The sequence below is a fragment of the Pelmatolapia mariae genome, linkage group LG9 (assembly GCF_036321145.2).
Source record: "Pelmatolapia mariae isolate MD_Pm_ZW linkage group LG9, Pm_UMD_F_2, whole genome shotgun sequence".
Classification (NCBI taxonomy): domain Eukaryota; kingdom Metazoa; phylum Chordata; class Actinopteri; order Cichliformes; family Cichlidae; genus Pelmatolapia; species Pelmatolapia mariae.
In genome coordinates, this window is record NC_086235.1 from 19,208,355 (window position 1) to 19,235,184 (window position 26,830).

The following is a 26,830-nucleotide window of genomic DNA, read 5'->3' on the forward strand; positions in this document are numbered from 1 at the left end:
AAAGGTGAAAAACTAAGACTGCTGTGCAAACTGTCAAGTGATGTCAATGGTGGTAGCATCATGCTCTGGGGCTGTTTTGCTGCCAGTGTTCAGTGTTCAGCTTATGTATATATTTGAGCCTGCATGGATACTTTTGAATGTTCATTACCAAAAAACCTGAAAATAAATGAAACGTGTGCACCCAGTTATTTTTAATTAATTATAAATGTATGCTGTTCAATCATTCCACCTTGGAAAAAGAACAGTTCAAAGAAGTCATTAGTAGGCCAAAATTAGCATGTCATTCACCTGCATGATGAGTGTATGTAAACTTCTGACCACAATATGAAAGTGGTTGCAATCTTTTTCCTTTTCTCTAAATGTATAATTATTACTTTCAGGAATCTGAAGGCGATATATTGATATTCAATATTTCCTTGACACATATTACCACATTAGATTTTTTTTTATTCTTAAACTTAATGATGATCTAAACCTTTAAATCACTGGTGGGTTGAGATGATTTCCTTCCTCCCGTGTAAAGCTGGATTCCCCTGTTGTTCCCTCTAGAGTGAACAAGTCTTACTTTCAAACCTACGTGAGCTCAAAAGCACAAAGACAGCATCGTTGTGACAGGGCCAGTCATCCTTGTCACTTTGCTTTGCTTTGCATACAGGCTCTAACATTCTCTGCTGACTTGTCAAGTTCAGACTCCTCCGATGGAGAAGTAAGTCTGAACCTGAAGAATTCAAAAAATATTATTCATAATGGAGATTCAGAAGATTAGGCTTATTATCCGTCTGACAAAGCATGACCAAGGGGGCTTACTTCATGTATGTCTTACGCCTTAGACATATAAATATCTCGACTATTTCCTTTTAACCGGCTTGTACAAAAATATTTTATATACCTGGCAAAGTTTTAAATCCTGTCATGCTTTAATTTGAACAAACGACACTTACTGATTCATTACTATTATTATAACCACAATGTGATGTGTATGGCACAAGCATTCCAAGTTTATTTACACTGCACACTTGACTGTGCATCATTTTTTATAACTCCTCCCAAGTAAATGTAAACATTCAAGGAATGAGCTGCATATGGACATCTCCTCTTCAGAGCTGCTGTACTGCCCAACAGCCAGCAAAGACTAGACCGCAGAAGTCGGTTCAACACACCAAACCCAGGCACTCGTCAGTGATCGACACAAAACTGCCACAGTGCCCTAAATAATGAAAAATATCTACCTAATCATAGGCTCAGAATCGCACACGCCAAGAGGGAAGGCTGTGTTGATAAAAGAAGGCAAAGGGCAACCGGTCTCTCATGAGCATGATAGTGCAGAGAAGGGCATTTGTGCTCCAAACCCATCATTGTGAATCAGCATCACTTGGTCTGAAGCCTAATCTGTTTGGCATTTATGGAAATAAAGTTTCCTGCTCTGTAAGCCTGTCTTTTTTCTCTGTCTTCCTACACAGCAAAAGGGGGGAGTATAGTATTATGCTTATTTTGGATACTCTAAAGTATGTTTTAAAGCAAATTTTCCAGCACTATTTACATTCAGCACTCAAACACACCCTCACAGTCCAGTTCTGGTACAGTACCTTTGTTAGCCTGTGATGCTGCTGTTAGAAAAATACATCACCTCACTTTCTTCCAAAGCTTTAGCACCAAACTTGAGTATTTGGAGCTGCAAGAGTGCACAAGGCTCAGAGTTACACCAGCCCACTCATCTAAGCACACAGGATATTTAAAAAATAAGAGCTGTAGTGATATGACTTGAATTCACCTGTACAGGTGACCTTCTCAGCAAACGCTTTGTTTGTTAAGCAATGTGCAACTTACCTTCTCATTTAAATGTATTTTTTGGAACAGTTACAAACTGCTTCAAAGCTGATTATGGTCACATCGTGTCCTTATATCTCTTTTTCCAATCCTTTCATCACTTTCCATCTTCTGCACCACACACATGACCCAAGAGTACTTATGGTAAAGCTTATATATGCTGCGATGTTCTGCCTAATGTTTGGCATGAGAGCATTTTGTACAGCATTTTGTGTTTCTGTGTCTCTGTGACTCAGATGCTAGACAAGTCATCGTGACAGGATGATGAAGCCCGGCGAGTTTTCGGGCTGCACCGTGTCAACATGGTGATCTGGGTGCTGAAGTTGTTGCTGCTGCCAATAGACGGGTGCTGGTATTTGGTGTCTGAGCCCATGTATCTCTGCAGGTGCCACCTCCTCCACTTCCTCTTGATCTCTCCTTGGACCTGAAACCGATTAGAGCAAAAGGGACAATTACATGTTTATTCAGTAAGTAGAGCTACATGTTCTTGACCAACATAAAACATTACTGGGAATTCACTGATAATGTTTTTGACACTGAAAAAAAGACAACAAAATATAACATAAATTAACATTTCGAGTTATTATCTCAAAATTCTGACTTTATTTACATGGCTTTTTTTTTTTTACTTTTTTGATGATCACTGTTTTAAAAGACAACTTTGTCCATGTGAAAATACAAAAAAAGAAAGAAATTAAGCACTGTAAAGAGCACACCAAAGCAACTGGTGTATAGGTCAGATCTGTTCTCCTGGCCAATTAGAAGCCTAGTGAAAAAAAGCTGGTATTTACATCATGCTTTTCACTCTAAGTGAGCACTTAAAGTGCTTTTTACTACAAAAATATCCTTATTTTGTCCTTGTCCACGGATTAATGCAGAAACAGAGTTTAAAAAACAAAACCTAAACCTGGAAGGAGATTTTCAAAACCTCCGACCTAAAACAGAGTTTATATGTGAACAAAAGGAGAAAATGCTTTCCAAAATACCTGTGTACGTGTGGACAGGCCCTGCTGTTACTCCCTACATACCTCTGTCATTCTCCAAGTGTTTTAGTTGAATTTATTTCATACAACAAATTTGGACAGTTTAGAAGATTTTGAATAATCGACTATAAAAACTGCAGATCTCTTAAAAGCGGGTGCCCTGCATTTTAATTAAACAGAAAAACGAATTGGTTGGCGGGATTTCAGGAGCAGACGAAGCTCAAGGACGGAGGGGAAAAAATTAAAAGCACCCAGAGAAAATCCAAAGAATTAAACGCCGCCAGCGCTGAGGTGGTGCACCATTAAAAGCAGTACCCGACACTGACATTAGTTTTCATTTAGACCATGTTAGAGGGACGAAAGTGAACCAAACAATAAACAGACCTTCTGCTGGAGGATTGAATATTCTTTAAATGTGCCTTTTTTGTTGTTTTTTGCAGATATTTTCTTATGTTGGAACATTATCTACAGTCAGTTGCAGGTTTTGGAAATTTGTTGCTTTTTTGTGACATGTATTACAGGTTAAGGGGCTGTGCCAGGTGTTTGTGTTATTCTGCACACTGTACACTTGCATTACTGGATTAGACTATATTCATTTTTTTCCACAAATAGTGTGTGCATCTCCAAGGTCCCCCTTCACTCTCTGAGTATGTGTGTGCATATGTTTCCCTGTTTATGTGGCACTGCTCCAGCTCCCACTGGACTCTGGCTGGCACACCTGACACTCATCGACTAATCAACCCGCCCCTCCCACACACAGTCATCCACACACACACTCGCCATCATGTGCTTTCATCGGCAGCAGCAATAAGAACACTGAGGCTTCACATTTATTTCTCTAGGTCCTTCCTTGTGCTCTACCAGCCTGCGTCTCTTTGTTCGGCCAACTCCTTGTTAAGTAAACCTGGCTGCACACTCTCCACCGGCTTCTCCAGAAAACCCTCAACCCCTCATTTGGACCGACGTATCTTGGACTCGGCTCCATTCTTCATCTTTTTTAAACACAGTCCTGCCTCGCAATCGAGTCCAGCAGTTTTTTCTTTTGCATGAACTTTACGAGAGTATGACACTTTAAAAACGGTTTTGCATTATTTAGGCAAAAAGAAAATCAATATAGCTTTTTCTTCAGTCATTTTCTTCCACTTCTACCTTGTCAATATTTGTTTTCTTGCTATCGACATGTCTGCCATTCCTTAAGCACCAAGAATTCAACAACTAAACCTAACATAACTTACCAGCAGTGCACAAATCTTCCACACTTAGTAAAGGACGCCTGAAAGTTGCATGAGATTAAAATTCAGGCACCATAGTGTCAAGCCTCGCCATCTAGCCCATCACTGTGATTCAATCTGGCCCAGCACTGAGAACATAAATAATCTGCCCACAGAGAGCCTGTGCAGACATCACTGGATAGCTCCCTGCCAAAAAGACTGTGTGCTTTTTACAGCCCTCCCACCCTGCAGGCAAAGTGCAGAAAATATGCTGTGGGGAGGTCCAAGAGAGGAGCTGGAACGACCAGCGCCAGTGACTCATACCCGCCGCTCCATCTACCTGTCAGGACTGTGTGTGAATGTAAATGGTGCGCACAGGGAGCGACGGAAAAACTACAGATAAACTACATTTTCTGAGAATGAGCGCACGACTGCAGGCTATCTCTGTGTGGAAGTACTGTGGTGTGTTTATATCAGCAGTGTTTACATCACCTACCTCTCCGTTCAGGAAGCAGTAAAGGACTGCGACCACAAAGCCCTAAAAGGAAAGAAAAACACTGATAAGAAAGCAGGAGCAGAGGATGTAATGGTTAAATTTCTTCTTTGTTCATCTCGTCTTATCAATTATTTGTTATTTTTACAGTTTTTCTCAGTTTCAGAGGCATCCTTTTTAAGATCTTAGCACTAAGGATGGTTTCCCCATGTTTTTAGCAAATCTGAATACCTACTCTGTGGAACTGTTATTATTATTATCTGAGAGATTCAACAAGACATGATTTTAACTTGTATTTAAAAAGACATGATTCACTGGACTTCCCTCGCTCTCCCGATTCTCATGCACCTCACGGTTAATGCTCTCCCTTGCAGTGTAAGAAGCGAGAAACCCCCGTATAATCCACAAACATTCACTACACTTTTTTTTACGTCGTCTTCCCCTCCCACCTCCTTACTCCTTTCTCTCTTCAATGTCCAGTCTGATTCCTCGGTGTATCTGAGTGGGCTCTTCCTTGTTTTCAAACTGGTGACACGTTGGTGCGCTAAAGCTCAGTAAATGTGTTTTACAACACTTGTACTAATGGCCCTCAGCTGTAAGCTAACTGGACAGTATGTGACATTAGCTGATCCAAGTGCCGAGAAATTCCACACTCCTTTGTGATGTGCATGCAGTCTGATGATGTCACATTTTAGCACATGCTCAGATCGCTTGGAAACCCGGGCAAGCAGGTACTAAGAAAGTACCTGGTACCAGGTACTATGACCTAATGGGAAACCCTGAAAACTGTGATGAGTTTTCAGGGTTTGATGATCTGAGTACTAGTAGTAGGTACTAATGGACAAGGGGCTTAAAGGTACAACACACTGAACCTTGTAACAGCTGGGCTTCAACAGCACAAGACCACATTATGTGCCAGCTAAGAAAAGGAGGCAACAATTCTCACGGGCTCAGGGAAATTGGACTACAGAAGATTGGAAAAACGTGGTAGGTTGGTGTTACCAAAATGAAAGCATGAATCTGGATTACCTTGTATCGAGAGACCAGACTACTGGTGATGGTGGTGTAATGGTGTTTGGGGATATTTTATTAGCCAAATTCACTGTACCCAAATGGCCCCCACAGTCACCCCATCTCAATTTGGGATGTAGTGGAACTGGCGATTCACATCATGGATGTGCAGCCAACAAATCTGCAGCAACTATTTGATGCTGTCATGTCAATATTGCCCAAAATCTCTGAGGAACTCAGTGCCACGGAGAATCAAGTCAGTTCCGAATGCAAAAGGGGGATCAGTCCAGTATTAGCAACGAGTACCTAACAAAGTAGTTGGTGAGCACAACTATTTAACTCATGAAGAAGACTTAATCTCTCTTGGTTATAAAGACAGATAACTGTTCAAATTGTAGACAGTTGTGTTTGTGTTCCAAATACCTTCTTACAGCTTTAACTGTCATAATTAAGCCAAAGCAACAGAGGAAAAGCTGTAAAAAATAACATGTGGCAGTCATGACAGTCATAAATGTATTACACAGACAAAACAAATGGGAGTCGAGTTGTAATAAGAAGGGGGAATAAAAGGAGTAAGGAGAGGATTGTGTTGGAAAGGTTTCCATATCTTCCAAGCTGTTGTAATGCAGCTGCGCTGTCTGGCTGCATTCTCCATCATTCCTCATTAAATGATGAACTGAAATAACATCAGAGCTTTAAACAGTGACAGTGCCACTGAGCCAGCCAGCAAAGTGCTTGGAGACCTGATGCAGTTTTCTTTAATAGTAGCACTCGCCAGTTCAGGGCTGAAAGCATACCAAATCACTATTTTTGGACTTTTTAAAAGTTTAAGGGACCACACTTCTAGAAGACTACATTTATTTTAAGGCACTGGATTCAAGGAATCTACAGGTATTTTTTTAACAATCACTTGATCCTTAAAAACATTTGATCTCATACCTGAAATGATCCCAGAATCAAGTCAAAAACCAGCCGCAGCTCAGTCTTCACTTGCTCGGGGATAAATGCAAACACTATATAATTGATCCCAAACAGAGGAATCAAAAGCAGCGTTGACTTTGCCAATCGCCTGAAATGACAAGGCAAAAACAAATTCAAATCCCTCCCTCCAGTCAAACCAGCATCCAATCTGTCTCTGTATACCCCAATAATGAAATGCAGCTCAGGAGTACTTTTCATTTTAAATTTCAGCTCAGCAGACCAGAGACGGAGGGGGGGAAAAAAACACCATTAAAAGTGTCAGTTGGAAAATAGCTCATGCATTATGACTGGCTTATGAGATGCTCTCCATCATAGGAAAAATCACTTAAATACATACAGCACTACATCTCTGTGTAAAGCAGCTGCTGGATGGCGGAAAAACCACAGTGTGCTGTGCATGCTAAGATTTTCTTTTCTGAAATCCAAAAGGACTAGTTATCCCTGCATCGCTCTGAGCGTAAAAAAAAAGTTACATTTGCAGCAATAGTTACAGGAAGAATACTCAGGAGTGCGTGCTACTCTGCTGCTTTGCAAGTTTATTCAAACTAATCTTTGTTTATCCTTAGAAAAGCAGCTAATGTTCACAGAATGTCCACCGAGACAGAAGTGGCGGAGCTCTTTCCAAACACCCTCGTTCGTATCAGTGACATTTCATCCTTTATTAGCTGATACATAAAACAAACTTCCAGCATGAAAAAGAAATTTAATTACACTCACGAGTACTGGTTGGAGTCGTTTCTTCCAATATCGGGGCAGTTTATCTTCTGGCGAAGTATCCGAATGATGCAGATGAAAAGAATAAAGTTCATCTGTGGAGAATACATTACAAGAGTCATGTGAGAAAAGCACTGAGGCATTTCACACTGCAAAGACGGTCACAAGATTTGGGTGTTTTTTCTAACGTATATGGGGAGATGTTTGTGAGATTCAACTCATAAACAGAAGCATTGGATTGTGGCGCTGGCCTGTGGGAAAATGAGCATTTCTAAACTGATGATTTGGGTTGTGAGTGTGAACTGGCAACACATCAGTCATCATGATGCACTCCCAGCTATCAGTCACTGGCTAAGTACAGAAAAACAGAGTGTACTAACAGTAAGGCCGCTGACACTCATGTTAAATAATGAAGCTGACCCTGCTCTGGGAACAACAGCTAGCAAATAACTAAACAGACCCATTTGGACACTAGTAGGCGTCTGCTATGACACTTTGTCCAGAGCAAGCTTTTAATAGCTGGAAATTATATTAAAAGCTTTTTTTTTTTTCGCCTTCCATGAGAAGATCAGTACCACTCACTCATGATTTAGCTAACCACAAATATTTAAACACAGAAAACAGCTGGTTCTTTGCAAAAGGTTCAAAAAGCATCTGCTAGATTTTCTATAAATGTGACGCAGTACACGAAAAGACGTAGGCTGTGGACCCCAGCTGCACAAAAATGGCCAAGAAATGACGTAATCAGGAGCAACCGGACAATATTTCCAGTGTTTGTTACTATAGCGATTACTTCCATTAAGAAAGCTGATAAGAGGCTAAGTTCACTGCAGGTCACTTCCGGAGTGACCAAATAGATAATGTGACAACACACATATATGTTATGCCAGTTACTAGAAATCTCATAACCGTGGCGACAACATCATTACTAAACAACAACAACTTAAAGAATAGACGACCTTCAAGTTAAAAAATCATAGAAAATAAATCTGTTTTCTTAATTTAAAAGTGAAAAATGTACATTTTTGGCCTGGTTTTTGCATGCTGTTAGCCAGAGTCTGTTCTTCTTTTCAACTTTGATAATGCTTCTGGTATCTTTAAATTAGCTTAATGCTCGAGTAAAGCTATAGGCAGGCTTCTAAAAAGTGGGCCACTTTTGAGTATTAGCATGCTATAGACCAAAACAAGTGTTCAAGTAGTAAAGTTAAACCATTTAAATGAAATTCAAGCACAAAGTTTATATTAGCAAAAAGAAAAACCTGAGTACTAGCATGTGTTGGGTTGTGTAAATGCTAACTAACACTATGTGAAGCTAACAGTGTTCACTAACATGCAGCTTATATGTTTATTGTGTTCAAATGGACACATGAGCTTGGCAACATTTCTCTATTGCATATGTCTCTAAACATTTATTTTTACTGCAACTGCTCATCACCACAGATCATCGGTCTCTATTTCACTCAACACTCTTTATGGTCTTACTATTTCCCTCCCACCTGGCAGCTCCATATTCAACATCCTTTGTCCAGTATATCTACTATCCCTCCTCTGCACATGTCCAGACCTAAGCTGTCTCTCTGATGTACTCATTTCCAATCCTGTCCCTCCTGGTCACTCCTAATAAAAATCTCAAGATCTTCAATTCTGCCACCTCCAGCTCAGGCTCCTGTCTTTTTGTCATTGCCACATCTCCAAACCATACATCATAGCAGGTCTCACTACCATTTTGTTCCCCACTCTCTGCTTCCCTTTCACTGTTGCTGCTATCCTTCTGTCACAAATCACCCTTGACACTAGTCACTTCACCCTGCCTGCACTCTCTTCTTCACCTCTCTTGTGCACTGTTATAAACTTTTATTTGAACAAAAAATGGTTAGGAAATTACAGACCTGCAAAATAAAACATCAATGAGGGTGCACATTAGTACATTTAAGAGAAGGAAGGAAGAAGTATTTCAACGGGATCCGCTGATCGCGTTGCACACCTCTGAAATAGTCTCACTCACGCAGAGATTAGAGTCTGTTTTTCTTCAATCTGCATCTGAGCTGTCACACTTTAGCATTTTTATCATTTGGGGTTTTGATCCGTGCACTGGAGAAAAACTCATTTTTTAAATTACCTTTCTGCTTTCAAATTTGCATGCTAAATATTAAACTTTTTTCCAGCAGCCTGTTATCTTGACTTTGAAACTGTGACTTAAAAATGAGGCAAGCAGCTGCTTTTAACAGCTTATTTCTGTCTGAATTTCATCAAAGACTTGAATATGAGTACAGAATCACAGTGTAAAAGTCCATATCTGTGGTTTTACTGAGTATGATGGATTAAATTATTGGTTTGACTGGACACTATTGCCTTCTGGAGTCCTTTTGTCGCATAATACTAAAACTTGTTTCTACACCATACTGCCAAATATATTCGCTTGTCTGCCTTCACAAGGACATGAACTTAAGTGACATCCCATTCTTAATTCATTGGGTTTAATATGATGTCATCCCACCCTTTTCAGCTATTACAGCTTCAACTCTTCTTGGAAGGCTTTATGTGTTGATGGGAATTTTTGACCATTCTTCTACAAGTGCATCTGTGAGGTCAGACACTGATGTCGGACGAGAAGGCCTGGCTTGTAGTCTCCACTCTAATTCATCACAAAAGTGTTCTGCTAGGTTGTTTTCAGGACTCTATGCAGGCCAGACAAGATCTTACAGACCAAACTCGCTCATCCGTGTCTTTATGGTGGTTGCTTTGGGCACTGGTGCACAGTCATGTTGGAACAGGAAGTGGCATTCTGCTATACTGTTCCCACAAAGTTGGGAGCTGTAAATTGTCCAAAATGTCTTGGTATGCTGAAGCATTAAGAGTTCCTTTCACTGGAACTAAGGGGCAGATCCAGCTCCTGAAAAACCACCCCACACCATAATCCCCCTTCCATCAAACTTTACACTTGGCACAGTGCAGTAGGACAAGTACCGTTCTCCTGGCAACTGCCAAACCCATATTCATCCATCAGATTGCCCAAACAGAGAAGCCTGATTTGTCACTCCAGAGAATACATCTCCACTGCTCTAGAGTTTAGTGGCAGCGTGCTTTACACTACTGCATACAACACTGTTTTGCACTGTGTGATGCAAGGCAGCAGCTCTGTCATGGAAACCCATTCCATCAATCTCTTTATGCACCGTTCCTGAGATAATCGGAAGGTCACATGAAGTTTGGATATCTGTAGTTGGCGAGTTCTGTGAACTAGGGTGCAGAGTTCACCGCTCTGTGATTTGTACGTGGCCTACCACTTCATGGCTTTGTTATAGTACCACTAACAGTTGACTGTGGAATATTTAGTAATGAGGGGATTTCACAACTGGACTTGTTGCACAGGTGGCCATTTACTTTGAAAGAGCTAGCTTAAGCTGGTTAGTGCTGATGTAAACCATGAAAAAATTTTCAAAGCTCATTAACTTACCAGAATTGATGCCAAAATAGGAGTTTTAATGATCCACCAGAACACATCGGTGTTTTCTATTATATCCCAGCACCTGGTAAGACGTGAAAGAGTTTTAATGTATAAGATGTAGCAAAACAAAGCAAAAACCCCCCCAAAAAACAAAACAACACAAAACAGTATTTTCTTTCAATTCTGGTCTAGCAGTTCCCTAGTCTCTCACCCCACATCATTATAGTTGGCTTTAGCGATGCTCCAAGCTGTGATGAAAATTGCTGGACCTCCTGGGGGCAAAAAAAAGTATACAACCAAAAGTTACTGTGGATTCCAGCTGTAAGGTTCTCAACCTGTAGTTCATGTACTGCTGACACTCTATAAGTTCTCATTAATAGAACAAGAAACAAGACATTCTCACCCCAGCCGATCAGAATATAAGCCCAGAAGTACTTCCTCTCGGAGAAGAAGGAAACGGCCAGCAATGCATGCAGATAAAGGCCTTCCACCAGCAGCCAGAAGAAACTGGCCATTATACAGTACTGGAAAAACACAATCACTGCTTTGCAGCCAACCTGGCAATGGACACAAAAGCATGAATCATACAATGATCTAGTTAACAGGGACAACCTTATGTTGAAAATGATACAGTGAAATTTATTCCCAGTTGTGGCCAAAAACTGCATTTAGAAAAATGAAAGAATAAATTGGAGTTGTTTGTTTCCTGTTGGTGAAAGCAGTTATATATCTGTGTTCTTTTGTATTAATATGAATCCTATGACTGTAGTAGAATGACAATTAGTTTTTCTTGTGCCCTTATTAATAACTTGGAAGCAGAGATTCACACAAATGCTTCTTTTATTATCTATAAATTCTGTGGACATATTGCACTAAAAAAGTGAGTTACTACTTATGAAACTTATGTAAATAATGGCTTTAAAGGTAGTGCAAATCTGTGTCCTACTCAGCCTGCACTTTATAAGCTCTCTGCCTCATTCAGTGAAAGAAAAGCTGCCAAAGTGCAGAAATGTTCCGAAATATAATGCAGGAAGTGAGCAGGATTAACACTGAAGCACTCATGAAGCATTTACGAAAGATTGGATTTAAAGAATGTTTTTCCAAAGAACAAAATGACCCATAGCTTCTGAGATTAGCCGAAGCTGAGTGTGACTGAAGTGGCAAGTGTGCTGAATTAGTAGATTTATGAGGAGTAGTAGATGCCCTGATAAGGAATAAGCTTCTTCGCTGGGCAACAATACACCTTCACAGCCTGTTTGGGTGTGCTTATTCTGCTTGATATTATGATAGCTGAATAAAAAGTTTTTGCGTAAGACATCTGAGTCTGCATTCACAAGATTTCCATAACACAGGAAAACACAATAAGCTCTCTTCTGGTTAGCTGAACAACGTTTGCGTGAGGGTGGATGAGTTCATTCAAAATTGAGCTTGCTGATGCTGAATGCTGGGGAGGCAGGCTGCTATTGAGATTGTTACACAATGACATGTATAAAAAGGCTGATTTTGCCTGCAGTGTTTCTAAATTCACTCTGCTGGTCAGATCTACAAGCGTCTACAAGCAGCTTTAGAGCGAGATCCTACGCAGACGACATCACACGGATAAGAAAAATCAATAAACTGTGCTCCTTTAAAAATGACCCTGTAAGAGTGAATACATTGAGCACTTTAGCAGCTGGAGTACAGCAACAGAATAGGAAGGGGTAGGCAGAAGGGCATTATGGGTAGAGAAAAGTGGACAGTAAAGAAGATAATAAAGTCACAATAAAGAAAAGAAAATCAGAAAAAGCTGTCAGGTCTTTGTCACGACAATAGAGTTGAAAGAAGAACAAACAAATCATGATGTGTAGTTGGACAGAACCTACCTCTTATGCAAAAAATCTAAAATGCAAAATGCAATCATGACCAAATTATGCATTTACTCAAACCCTCGGCTTTTTGTTATAGCCACTTTCTACTGTAGTACATTTTAGATGGAGATATTGCAATTTTTACCCATCGCATTTTTTTTATAGCTGCAGTTTCTATATTTAGATTGTATACACATGATATATTATTATAGATTAAACAGCCCAGCTGAAATCTATATTGCACAGAATTTAAAGAAAAATATTTTCAATGGGAAATAGGTTTTGAAAGCAAAATAAACATGATAATCTATGGCTATCTGATAATATCTGAATCTGGCTTGAACGTGAGGATTTCTTTATGACTAGGAGACTTAAAGAAACTAGCTTTCGAGGTTGACATTGTGCTGGTGGCTCTCTGCTAGTCATCGACTCAGTTAATTTAAATCCAAGAACTGGGTCTCTTGACTTTGTTTGCAGCACTTTTAATACCAAAAATATGTTGCAGCCGGTCTAAAAAGGCTTCAGTATTGGTGAGTGATTTCTTTTTTTCTGTTTTCAGTGGCCTTGGCAATCTTTTGTATGCAGTCTATGTTCTTCACAGGCAGAATACAGACAAAACGAGCAACCTGTCTGAGTAGACAGAAGTCTTTATGTATGAAATGTCTTGCTTCTAGCTTCTCCAAAAACATGCGCTGTACTGAAAATATTCACATAATCCAGAAATGTCTGTTCTGTTTTAGTCCTTGTGCATGGAGTTAAAGTTTGGGACAGCTCATTGAAGCAGCTGTTACTGGGCTGACAGGAATTTTGTAACCCATATAAATTGATTCCCACTTGGCATGTTGAGGGGGAAGAAAATGGACCCAGATGGGCTGCCTAAACCTTGCTGCTTAGTTTAATATGTGCAAATCAGTACAAATTGATTGCTGGAGCTGAGTTTTAAAAAGCCTGCCGTTAGTCGCTAAAGGAGGATAAATTGTGAGATATTATGCCACTGGAAAAACAGTGAATAACAGGAAGCGCAGACACGGATCCATGCTTGTACCTCAAAAAATTCATTTTTTAAATATCCTTTGAATTAATCTGGTGTTTAACTATGGCAAACATCCAGCCGTATAAGAAGAGATAATGAATGGAGCACGCAGAACACCTACACACATACAGACAAACACAGCAGGAGCAATGCTAACAGCTGTAATGGAACTAATGTTGGGGTCACGATGAGCAGCGCAGCACCAGACCCGTCTCTATAATGTCTCTTTCAAATGTGCCATGACAGCAGCTGGGTCCTGTCAACCCAGCGAGTCCATTAACGTAGTGCAGCCGACCACAAAGCTCACTAACAAATAGAGTGAGCCTCTGCTCATTGTGTGGCTAAATTCTGTAACATGAACCTCATGTTTATTGGCCACACACCTGACGGGGCTCTGGACTGTGGCTCACTGTGAAGGGGTGATGGTTGAAAGCCAAAGGACGACAATCAAAGACTGTGGGCTTACTATTTTAATATTAACATACTTAGCTAATGTGTGGCTTTTGTTGTGAGATTGAAACTGAAAATTGACACAAGCAGTTTTCAAAATTTTTAAGTTATTCATCAGCTATGATATCAGAACTTAAAATGTCAATAATTATCAATAATGATCAGTGATGCTACAATACTGTACTAAAGTCTTCAGTCAGCCATCCTTTCTTTATATTTTGCTTCCAAGAAGTCAGACTTTCTTGTTATTCTTAGGTGGCCTTGAGAAATAGTTTATCAGTGTTTTTGAAGTTCTTCCAAAGTTGTTCTTTAGACGTTGTATTTTTTTTAAGGCCAGTTTTTGTAACTGACCATTTTCAGAGGAATGTTTAGCTACTTAACACTGACCTATGAATTATTCATGCATAAAAAAGGCACTGAATTGAAGAACAAACATATCTTTAGGCACTTTGTTACTAGCAGCCTGTTGCAAAAATACATCATTTGTTCCCATTTCTTTAGTCGAAACAATAAAAAATGGCAAAGAAGAGCTATTATGTGAAAACTTGGCATATCTTTGCATGGTTTGTAGTGTGTCTTTAAAGGTTTTAGGAAACTGGACAGTGGAGGACAAAAGAAGAAGTGGCAGGTTTAAAAGAAACTATGTAAAGCAGATAAAGAGGATGGGGTATGACAAATTACACAAGAACTGGACTGAAAATCAGTGGCAAAAGTTTTTGGTTCAGCATTAACTCACAGAGCCCGAGGAGCAGTTGTCCACCTCCCCGACCTCGTAGAGAACCACATCTTTGATGAAGACAGCGATGGCCTTCAGGATAAATGAAACAAATAGATGCATGTGGATGTAGTTCCTTGTGCAGTGGAGTTTCCTTGGACACACAGAATGAGAGATACAAGAAAACAGATCAAGACAAAGCGACAAGACACGCGGAGAATTCAATAAAGAGGCCCTGCATGCTAATTACCCAATGTCCTCAGAGTTAATAGCTTAAAATGACAGCAATTCACAGACAGTTAAATCATAATTAAGTTTCTTAGTTCCCTTTCACTGTGTGGGTGGATCAGTTTTAGAGCACAATAAATGGTTTTTATGGTTCTTCACACACCTTCGAAAATAGACAGGAGAGGTGGATTTCCAAGAAGTTACAGTAGTAGAAACAAGTAGTCCTAAAACATCAGTTCTTTTAACACTTCTTCTGCTGACTACATTATCATACTTTAGAGGTAATTGGGGAAAACAGGTTCCTAATAGCTTCAATCACAGTTTTATGTCAGAAATGGTTGTTGTCTGGGCAGGTAAATATTCGTCTGGAGTACAGCACATGCCCAGTCAGTTAATGTTCCCTTGGACATCATGACAGTTTCATTTAACCTTACCTCATTCCCAGGAGAGTAAATTGCCATGATACCAATGTTATCCAGATTTTATGCTCACATCAAACAGCAACTGCTATTTCATTTAAATCCCTATTTTTCTTCTACTTCTTCTTTATTCAGTTTCGGCCAGCCTTTAGCTGTCAGACAGATGGTCTCACATCTGACTCTAGAAACTGTAAACCTGACTTTTAATGTCTGTATGAGCTCAACAACTGTTCATCCAATCTACTTTTAATGTTTTAGGGTTCCTGCATATTTTGCCTTTTAGAAATACGTGTAGTGAACCATATAGCACTAACACTGCTCATAATACCCCACGGCCACCCTTCACCTCTAGGCGCCCTGTCATAACTCTCTTTCTGGCTCAAATCTATGGGTTGTTTTGATTTCACACCTTCACACCTTTTATCTCCCTGACCTTGGCCGGCCTTGTGACTTTGGGTGCATGACGGTGAGCAAAACTCTCAGGTGGACACACTTTGACACCTATTGCTTGTCTTTGCAGAAAGCATGAAAAGTGCAACTAATTCAATAAGGCACTTTCCAGTGACATGACCGGCAAAAGACTCAAAAAGAAAAATGTGACCAAAAATAAAATTCAGATCCATATAACAGAATAAATGTTACTCCACCACTGCGGCCATGAAGAGAAATGGGTGGCTGTACACTGAGAGAAAGCAGCTTGCATGTAAGAAATGAAAACACCTGTTGCATCATCACTGAAACTGAAGGAGATAAAATCAGCACACATCATTTCACAGCTCATGCACTTGGGTGGGGATTTTTGCAGCTGCACAGTAAATAGAGTATAGAGTGTTTACAGTGTTTGGAGGGGGTGTAGTACACAGGAAGAGGAGTAAGGTGCTCAAATGTGGCCCACCCATTTACACATACAGTCCTTGTACACAAAAGTTATTTCTTTGCAGCATTCATGAGCGAGAAAAGTTCACTTCTCGTCCTACTCAGGCAGACAAATTGCATACAGCAGCGAGTTTTTCCAAAAAAAGTAATGTGCGGTATTATGTGAGTCACTCTTGAAATGTCCATTCATTATCTTTTAGGGTGAAGATGTTGCAATTTAAAGCTGGCTTCTTATTCTTCCTCAGAACTGTAATTGCACTTGAGGAGGTTACAATCGTTCCCTGGCTTATCAAGCAAAAATGTCGGTCCTTTTTTTATCCCGCAATACTTCAAACGTCTAACCTTCAAAGTGCTGCAGACATGCGCCATCAAAAGATATCAGAGTTTGAGTGACAGTTTATTTCATTTGGAAACTATTTGTATCTTTCATCTTGGTTTAAGCCTGCTATTATACTCGGGTGTGAAGCTGCAGTGATCAGTGACGATCAAATTCCAGTGAAAAGTGTTTGACGCGTGACACAGAAATGTGCAATTTGTCACAATGTTCATGTCACATCACCCGGCAGGGATAATGCCACTGTCAACGTGCTTTGTAGATAATAGCTCGTACTGATGTTCTTCAGAAAGTCTCGCATTTTGTTCCATTCATCGTTTTTCTAAACAACTGACCACATAAAAAGAAGTTAATCCAGAAGGAATGAAATTCACAGTGAGTGCAATTAAATAGCACATAAGTACTTAATATAAAACAGCTGAGCTATTGTGCATCTACATACCTGAAGATGCAGAGGATCACAATAGCGGTAGTGAGCGAGACGAGCGATACGCTGTGGCCGATGGTGTAGCCGATCTTCACTTGCCAAAAAAACTTTCCCTGCACAAAGAAACATAAAAACATGGGAACAAATCAAAGAAAAGGAAACAGCTCTTTTGTGTTTAAACACTGAAACAGTGACATCACTCGTGTTAGTTGATTTAACCATTCAAAACATTGATTTGTTTCAATTTTTGGCTTAGAGAGGTCTTTTATTATTGCTGTTAAGCATTTAGGCTCCACTCCTGTCATTTTTAAGTGTTGTAACTGAAGAGCTCTTGAACCACGGTTTTGTGTCCCTCTCTTACCAAATACTGGATCAGTCCAGTCATGCGATTTACTGTAACAGCATCCTGAATTTCTGGATCCTTTCACAGAAGCTTCGCTATGTTACTGCCATGCCACTGTATGTTGTGCGCTTGATGGAAATTAAATGAAGATCTCCAGCATCCTCTGGCACACTCACACATATCATGTTTGCAGTAAGACGGACATCAAATTCCTTTTAGAGTACTTCACCGGGCCAGGTCCCTCCTGACTTCCTATGTGGCATACTAATGAGGCCGCCTCTTTGACTCAGAGAGCAAAGTGCCCACCAAGAAAGCTTTTACCACCCTGCAGTGCACATCCACTCTTCACTCTGCTCCACCTTCGTCAACACAGACAAGATTAGCTCTGACTGCAGTAAAACTGAACTAAATAAGAGCAGCATTTAATTTATTTATTCTGGTCCTACTCCTGGAAGGATTCTGAATAACTTCTAATGACTCATAATGCCTGATAACGGAGGCGGGAGTTATTACTGACCTGTCTGTGTCAATTATGTCAAGTGTGTTTCAAAGACATGCGCCTGCGTCGGAAAACAATGGAGAATGTTGACATATTGGTATTTGAATGTTTAATGCTGTCGGGAAGTTGGGTTTTTTTGCAATTTAGTCATGAATTCTTTCCCCTAAAGGAATAAACATGAGGCGCACAAAGAAAGATAAAAGTAGCCCACAGAAAATAATATAGAGATAGCTGGCACACATCTGGTCAGTACACCATGTGTTTATCTTTAATATAATAAATACTGCTGTAACTTTTCAGGCAGCTGTGTTGCTTTTTTAAATTACAATACGAATGTTTTTGTTACAGCATCAAACCAAATTACCTTATAACCATAGATTTTCTTTCTAATCCAATCTTTCTCCCAATGTATGACTAACACAGGGTACAGCTACTCTGGTTATCTTTACAGTTAAAATATACATTTATCAGAACACATTGTTACTCTTTGTTGAATCTGTACACAAACATGTATTCCTCTTAAATAACACAGGTCTGCAACCAAAAAACTGCATAGGATTTTTACTGAAACTGGGAAAAACATTTTAAAAATTCCATCACGTCAGGTTTTCTTGCAAAACTCATGTTTTTAGTTTCATTTCCCCTTTTAAACTGAAATCTGGTATCCTATACTTGAGTCAAAAATCGTATCCACTAATGATTTCTCACATTAATTGAATATTTCTAAGAGCGAGACTCAAGAGAAATACAAATAGAAAATGCAAGGGATTGAGGGGGTCAGTAGGAGGGGGAGTGTACGGTGGGTTTGGCAGTGTGAGGAGCTCAGATGATCATGTCCCAACAGGTTTATTTTGTTCATAGCAAAGGTAAGGAATCTCCGAAAAATTATGCATAGTTAATTGTAATAAAATATTTATTTTTTTCATTGCTGTTGTGCTTTTGTTTAATGTAAACTCCTCCTGTTTTGTAAAAAAAAAAAAAAACTGTATGTGATGGAGGGAAATGGAGATCATTTTTAGATTCAGCACTAAAAAACATCAAATTTACCCAAAATATCCCATGCAGCTGGAAAACGTTTTTTGCACACCTGTGTAATCTGCATGCATCAGATTACAATTTTAAGTAAGCGACCATGTAAATACAGTATGTATAAATAAGTACGCTTTAGCAATGCTGTAATGCAAAGTAATGCTATCTTTAGCTTTGTAAAGGCTAGCAGGTTATCTACTTCCACACTTTATATTGAACTAGTCAAAGTATCCCGGGTTCTAACTCAGCACTTCACAGTTATGAGTCAGTGAATTAAATGCACCTTCCTCAGTATATTGGCAAGTTACCTGTATACTAAGGAACATACTGCATTAAGCTGTTAAGTTAGTTGGGCATGTTGCTGCGTTCCTGCTAACTTTTGCTTTATAAGAAAATTTCTTAAAATGCAGTTTAACGAACAGCTGTTCATTAATTTCCTCATCTTGCTGTTTCCTGACATTTCTGTACATTTCTATATTATATTGACATTTAGTCCAACAATAATAAAAAAGCCTGTACATAAAAATATAAACAGTATTCATTGACAGCTTCATTCTATATATTCTATAGACTCAGTCACTTGAGGCAACTCAATACATAGGAGTGAACAAAAGCGTATATGAGGTACACAGTTGCAAACCAATCAATACAGTAATATCCCCAATACAGCCACTAACACCCACCCACAGAGCAAAGAAAAGAGCTTCTCATTCAATTCTTCCTGACCGCTGGCTCTGGACACCATTTCCCGCTGTGCTGCTCTGGTCATTCACTATGAGACTGTGTCAGTCTACTCACATCATCGCTAGTGCTGTTGAGATTGTATCCACAGCTCACAGCAATGTCAATAGGATGCATCTCGGTCCAGCCATCTTCTGTGCAGGTTTTCGAAAGGTTACCTGGAGACGGAGAAGAACCAAAGAGGTCACAGCCACCCAAGCGTTACATTTCCTCTGCCTGCCCACCAATAGGTTCAAATTGGACACGGTGTGACATTGTCAGTGACCTAACAGGTCACTGCAAACAGCAAACAACGGCAAAAAAATCAAACTCTGCAAAGTGCCACAAAAAGTCTTTCCTGCTAATGTGAGCCGCTATTGACTTGTACTTTACCTGAGCCTGCAGAAAGGCACTCTGCTGTTACAGATATTGACTGATCCATATCTTGCCATTCATCTAACCCCACATAATGATCCAGGCAAGAATGCATGCACCAGATAATACTACCATGCCCACAACATACTGCTTAAAATTTACTCTAACAGCCTATTGTTTCACATCTGATGATAATATGAATAAAAATAATTAAAAATGTTAATCATGATAGGTCTGCTATAGATATTATGTATAGATAGAGGGTTATGTTTTCTTTCAGATTTTCCTGATTTGTTAATTATGAGGTATAATAATATGAGATTACATTTTAATAATAATAATAATAATCTTTTTGCAAAAAATTGTCACAAGTTGTATATATTACTTGTATACCATCTGTCAGCTAAAATCAGCTGGTTGTTTGCGTTGGTGACAGTAAGGTTGCAGAGTGCCCTCTGGTGGGTAAACTATGAAACAGCACTCAGGACTCATAATATGGTTGAAGGGTGTTTCTATTTCTTCTTGATGTTTTTAATTCTGTTGTAAATGCTGGTACTGATATATTGGCTGATATTGACCATGCTGATATATCAGGTTGGCTCTATTGTAAGATGATATATGTAGGCAAAAAACAAGTAAATGAATGATTCTGCTGGAACCTTTTGAGTGATTCATACTGCATGTCTCAACATTTTGCGCCTCACCAGATTAATTTAATTACAACATAATTCCATAATATATTAACAGAGAGCATCTTTCAAAACTGTTATAAATCACTCCTAGAAAAAACATAATTTCTTGAGAAATCCCAGCTGCCATAGAGCGAAAAGCGGGGTACACCCTGGCCAGGTCGCAGTCTGTCACAGGGTGATATTTTGAGTTTTCTTTTCTTTTCTATTTATTTATTTTTTTCATTATAGCTTTTCTTTTGTTTTTTAAACCTCCTGACTTTGTAATGAGGTATGCAATAAAAGAGAATTATGTAAATCTGTGACCGATATTATCTGCTTCCCATAACCTGATTTCTATTGATTTGTATGGAACTGAACTTTCACTTCTAATATTCCTGATTTAGTTTGTTTTTTCTTCTTTTTTGTGGATTTCCTATAGAGACTTCTTTAGATGGTCACAAAAAATGTTGAGCCACTTTATTTTAGGGATGTTTAGTTACTATTTCTCTCACTCTGCAGCAGAAACAGTCTGTCATTTGGTTTATTTGTGAAATTTGTTCATGGTTTATTCATTCATGGGGCATCAAAGGTTCATGTAAACAGCTTAACCACTAAAAGACCTTAATTTTAATGTGACCGACAGACAAGCTGCTCTGTGCATATAAACAAAGCCGCTTATAACCAAATGATATCAGGTAGTGAGCTGCTAATGAAAGAATGTGCAGCAGGAGGTTGTTTCTACAGCATAAATACTGCTCAGCGCAGAGCGGTCATGTGACTGAAATACCTCTTCTGTGACTGCATTTACGCATCATGCTCGGATGCTCGAGTCTTATTTTACCATAAATCAATTTCCCAATTTGCCAAACACACCTTCATGGATGCGTAAGTAAACACACATACACAACATCAGGCTCATTAAATCAACATCTTCCACATTCCTCATCTGTCACCACAGAACTTTTCAGACAATTTTTGAAGCGAACGGCACGAGCTAAATCCTCCAGAGAATCCTGAATGAATACATTGACTAAAGCTGACTTGAAGTAATCGTATAGGCACATGGACTCATGTTCATTTATAGTCTGGGTGGAAGGGATTCAGTCTTTCCACTAGATTTACTCCAGGGTATTGCAGAACGGCAAAGCAGAAAATCGCCAAGAAGCAGTGTGACCCGACCTATACTCAAGACCATTTCACAAATAAAACTTTGAAGCATAGAGCCCTTGAACAAATCTTGTGTTTGTATGGATCGCTTACAGAAAGAAATCTATATACCAATGTCCCAAAAGAGTTGGAAAATAGGTTGTCTGTCAGCACCCACCACTTGATAAGAGATGTTTTCGAATATGGTTTAACAAAAAGTGCTAAATATGGTAAAAAATTGACAATAATCCAAGCAAATCCCACTCTAAAAGAAAAGAGGGGAAGAAAAAGCAAAATTTTAATGCAACCACCTTCAAGTACAGAAACAAAAGCTAGAAAACTGATTTCAAAGGACTCTTCACTTTATTTAGCATGTTAACAGTTTCAGCAGAAACACACCAGTAAAGTCATCCATGATCGCTGTTTGTTTTTTCATTGCATGGACACAATTCACAATAATAATAAGAGGCGATACCGGTGGACTCTAAGAGTCCCATTACACTGACTAACAGCTTAATCTGTGAATTCTCATGCAGGACGAAGGTTTTGTCAGGATGCTGTCAGGCTGCATAAGTGGAGATCTGCTGTCTGGTCACAGGGTTGAGCCATTTGCAGAGAAACGGAGAGCCCTCTGAGAGCTGGAGCATAGTCACCACCATGGTCAGGTCTCTATGAGGAGCATCTTCAAATGCCATTTATGAATGAACTTACAGCAAAGTAAAACTTATCTCACTCGTCCCTCAAGTATGAAGGATAATATCGGATTTATCATCATTTCTGATGCTAATTTGTTTAATTTCCTTTTTGTCCTCTGTCATTTCCATAAAAAAAACATGAGTACATTTACATGAGCATATTTAATAAAGCTCACACAAAGGCTACAGATGCCCTCGAATCAATTATGACTCAAGTGAGGGCAAAGATTTATTAGATTATTTTCGTCTCTTTGATATTGATTTTTCTTTATTGGGCATTTGTCTCTGCCAAACTGCAAACTCAATAAGCACTGGGACACAAAGAAATCTCCTACTCATTTGATCTCTAATATCCACAGTCTAGTAGCTCGCAATTTTCTCTAATCGAATTTTTGACGAGCCAGTAGATTGTTACAAATTTAAGTGCTGGGATATTTCGGACTGCTTCTCAGCAGTAATTGATGCATTTTGGCATTTGGTGTTGCTTTTGACGTCAGATTGATATTTAGATGGAAAATGATGCGGCTCAGTCCTGGTTGTCTTTTTTGGTTAAAGTCACGCTAGCTAATCATGATGCCCAGCATGACGCAGCACATCCAGATGCTGACATGCGCAACATCTATAATATTTACCGTATGTAATATGTGACTATTGTAAATAATATTTACAATATGCTTAGAGAGGACTCAGGCGCCAGCTCTCAGAGTTGTTGGTGTCTCAGAGATGTACAGAGACAAACAAGTGGCATCAGCAGTGAGATGTGCGGGAAACTTTGTTTTTTCATGTTTTTCTTTAGTTCAATCAAAGAGATTTATTCCAGACATGCAGTCGCAGTCTTTGTATCCCTCGAGAGGACTTTACCTCAAACTATTTCCCTCTCTGTTTATTTGCCTATTTGCATTCACTCTTTGTCGTTGTTATCAGCGGGTAATACCATCAAGCTTTCTATTTCATGTACACATTTTATCTCTCTAGCTGTTTGTCTTTGTAATAGGTTTCCAGATATTCATATATTCAATGACTGCAGCCACCGACCTCCATGACTGCTACATATATACTTTTTACCTAACTCAGAACTTCGGTATTAAAAAAAAATCATTGGAATAGAGTGGCTGAGTGGCATCTGTCACGCAGCTTTGAATAAGTCGAACATTTGACTTTAAATAAATTCCACAGCTTTTCTGACAAAGTCAATATTAACGCTGCCACTCAGATGTCAGCTGCGGCTCAAGTGTAAAGCTGTGAGAGCACAAGAAGCTCACAACAAGCAAAGCTTGTGATTTGTCCACCAGGCATGTCAGTAAACAAGCTTTTTTATCACAAGCGCTCAGGGAAATTCCCCCACCAGGACAGCAAAGGTAACGTCATTTTTCCATGGTTGCCTTTAGTTTGTGCCTCTGGTATCGCTGCCACAAAAGAACTCAAGAGCAGTCAGGTGACAGAAATCCTACAATCTATACTTTTTACACTTTTTATATAAACTTAGCAAAATAACATGAAGTGGACAAAAAATTGCTTTTTGGAAGGAAGGAGGTGGGTTTAAATCAACAACAACAACAACAACAAAAAAACCACTTTTTCTGGTGGGAGCAGTTTCAATCTGTTCTACTTGAAGCTAGATTATTTTTATTAGTGAACTCCAATACAGAAAAGCTGATTTGGGAAAGAAACATTTAAAAACTGTCAGCAGAATATTGTCTTTTTTGGGTCTCCCTCCTACTTTTGATGTTGTGGTATCAAAAATGTACTAGAGGTGAGATGAGTTTCCTCCAACTGTCCAAAGAAATGCCTGTTAGGTTAGGTGGTGACTCGGCCATAGATATGAATGACAGTGTGAACTGAAGTCAATCTGTCTGTGTTAGCACTGCAATGGATTTTACTTTGAAAGATATTTATGCCCAAAATGATGACTGAAATCCTGAAATCCCAAAAGGAAATCCTGCAAAATTCACTGCAAAAACTCAGGGAGGCTTGCTAATATGAGAGACTGATGAAATCAAAATAATAAAAAAAATAGTTTAGTTAAAGTTTCATGATGTTATTTGAATGAGAAACTAATATGTAATATTCTCACTTTAATCCAGTGTGTGTTGGTGAGTTGTGGGAACAAAAACAGCAGAGACCCAGATCTCTTTTGGGGGCAAAAAGATCCTAAAATGTAACACATGACATAAGTGTAATGCTGAATCCTTGCTTTTTAAGGCTGATAAGAGGAGTACGCTTTGGGTTTAATAAGCTCCCAGAAATTTTACTGAAACACGAAAGTCTGTTACTAAATATGGACAGCGGCTGCGTTTGTCAGTCTGGGCTTTTTGATAAACATGGCTCCTTAATGCATCAAAGATTAAAGAATAGAAAAGACAGCTTTTTAACACAAAATGAGAGAGATGAGTTGGATTCAGGTAAAAGCCATTTCTCTTTACTTATGCCTCTTATTACAGGTGAAGCAATCACAAAAGAGTGGCTGTAGCTAAAAGTCAATCGTGGTTTTAATCTGAGAGACAGACAAGCAAGCAAAAAGAGCTCCAAGTGAATAACAGAAAATCGAGGGACGAAACATAAAGATTTCCATTAAGAAAACTATATTTGTCACAACACATTGTCTAGTACGAAAAACTGATTTTAAAGTAAAGTTTACCCCATTAACCTGGGTGAGATTTTTCAGAAGAAGTACTAAACTACAAAAAATATAAAAATCACTTAAGTAAAAAGGCAACATACATATTATGGGACATACATATACTGAAAGCTACACCATTGAAACTTTGTGAGAAAAAACAAGAAAGTGACTACTTTATGACTTTTTTATGTGACAATTTGTTGTACTATAATTCAAAAATGTTCATTTTTCCAGATATTCTGTAATTAGTATTTGTGTCAATTAATGTAAAATTGCAATTTTATAGTGTTCCACAGAAAAAGACATCAAAAACAAATGCACCAACATTCACGTAACAAATAGTTTTGTATATATATAGAGAGAGTCTAATAGAAGGACACACACAGATATATATATATATATATATATATATATATATATATATATATATATATATATATATATACATGTTGACCCATCAGCTCAAAAGTGCATTGGCCCACTGGGAAAATGCCCGGTATGCCAGAATACCAGTACAGCCCTGAGTTAGCCTCCTTAATGTACGGATATCAGTACTAAATAGCAAATATTAATTCTTGGAGCAAAAGCAATCATGTAAAATGACGTGGTTAGTTTTAAAAAAAAATGTTTCAAATTAAATAAAAGACCTCAAAAAGAACTTATTCTTCATAAACCTGAATTGTTTCTCAAATTCAAAATATGTTAAATGGTGGGTCGCAAACATGTCTCACTTCCTCTTTACTGATGCTGATATATTACATATTTAAGGAAAACACTATTTAAATTAAAAAACAAACAAAAAGAATACATATACATTAAGGTAAAAAATGAATAAACTGAATTTTTTTACTGGTTGGTCTTTTGCCAACATTTGGCCATCATGCGATACTGCCTGTGGTGATTTTAAATTCACAGGTCCATTTAAACCAATCCAAGATTTTTAGCTTTGAATTCACCCTCTCTCACGTAGGCATCTGTACATGTAGTGCTGAAAATCCATCTTCCATCTATGAAGTGTTACATTTCCCCAGGACTCTAATTTGCTGTTTGACTCTCTGAGGGGCTAATGCAGGTATGAGTGCATCTTCACTTCCAGAGGGGAGAAAAAAGAAGAGATCAGCTTGCAGAAAAAGCTCAGGGGAATTTTGACTGGCTGTTTAAAAGGTGATGGATTGGCTTTCATCACACCCAAAAAATATACAGCGTTGAAAAAGTCACATCTGCTTTTTTGGATACAAGCCAGGAAAATATACGGAGCGGTGTTAAGTTTGGAAACTTTGTGAAAAAGTTTGAGAGTAAGAAAAGTAAGAAAAGGCACAGTTTGTGGAGTGAAGCGTTTTCCAGAAATAAGTAACACACAAGTTCAACACAATTTAAAGGAGTGATTAATTTTTTTAGGATGCTGATTCACTTTCCAATAGTTAGATGTTAAATATGAAGCTTGTCAACTTAGCTTAGCCTTAAAACTGGAAAAGACAAAGCAGCTGTCGGGCTAAGTCAAGAAAACAAGCATCTCTAAATCCCTGACAAACAGAAGCTGGTGTTTTTCCATTTTGCTTTTGGTACAGGTTAAATAAAGGAATTTTAACATTTTAATTATTCAGCTTTGGAGGTTTTAAATGACATTTTTTAACCACTGCACAAAGCTCAAGTCTCTCTTTGCTTGGTTGCGACGCTCAGGAGTGGGTGTAGATGAAACATAAAGATATTTCGAGGACACATTTTACTACACTGA

At 38.8% G+C, this 26,830-nt stretch overlaps 1 protein-coding gene across 1 annotated transcript in view; it reads right to left on the reverse strand.

Moving 5' to 3' along the window:
* Window positions 1-233: 233 nt before the first annotated feature.
* The window catches only part of vipr1b (vasoactive intestinal peptide receptor 1b), a 50,357-nt gene continuing 23,760 nt past the window's right edge, over window positions 234-26,830 (reverse strand). The window contains exons 4-13 of the mRNA XM_063483594.1: window positions 19,667-19,767; window positions 17,013-17,110; window positions 14,735-14,867; window positions 11,072-11,225; window positions 10,880-10,940; window positions 10,678-10,750; window positions 7,224-7,315; window positions 6,465-6,594; window positions 4,518-4,559; window positions 234-2,251 (exon numbers count right to left, since the gene is read on the reverse strand). Of these exons, the coding sequence (XP_063339664.1) occupies window positions 2,060-2,251; window positions 4,518-4,559; window positions 6,465-6,594; window positions 7,224-7,315; window positions 10,678-10,750; window positions 10,880-10,940; window positions 11,072-11,225; window positions 14,735-14,867; window positions 17,013-17,110; window positions 19,667-19,767 (1,076 nt within the window). The 3' untranslated portion in view covers window positions 234-2,059. The remainder of the gene's footprint in view (window positions 2,252-4,517; window positions 4,560-6,464; window positions 6,595-7,223; window positions 7,316-10,677; window positions 10,751-10,879; window positions 10,941-11,071; window positions 11,226-14,734; window positions 14,868-17,012; window positions 17,111-19,666; window positions 19,768-26,830) is intronic.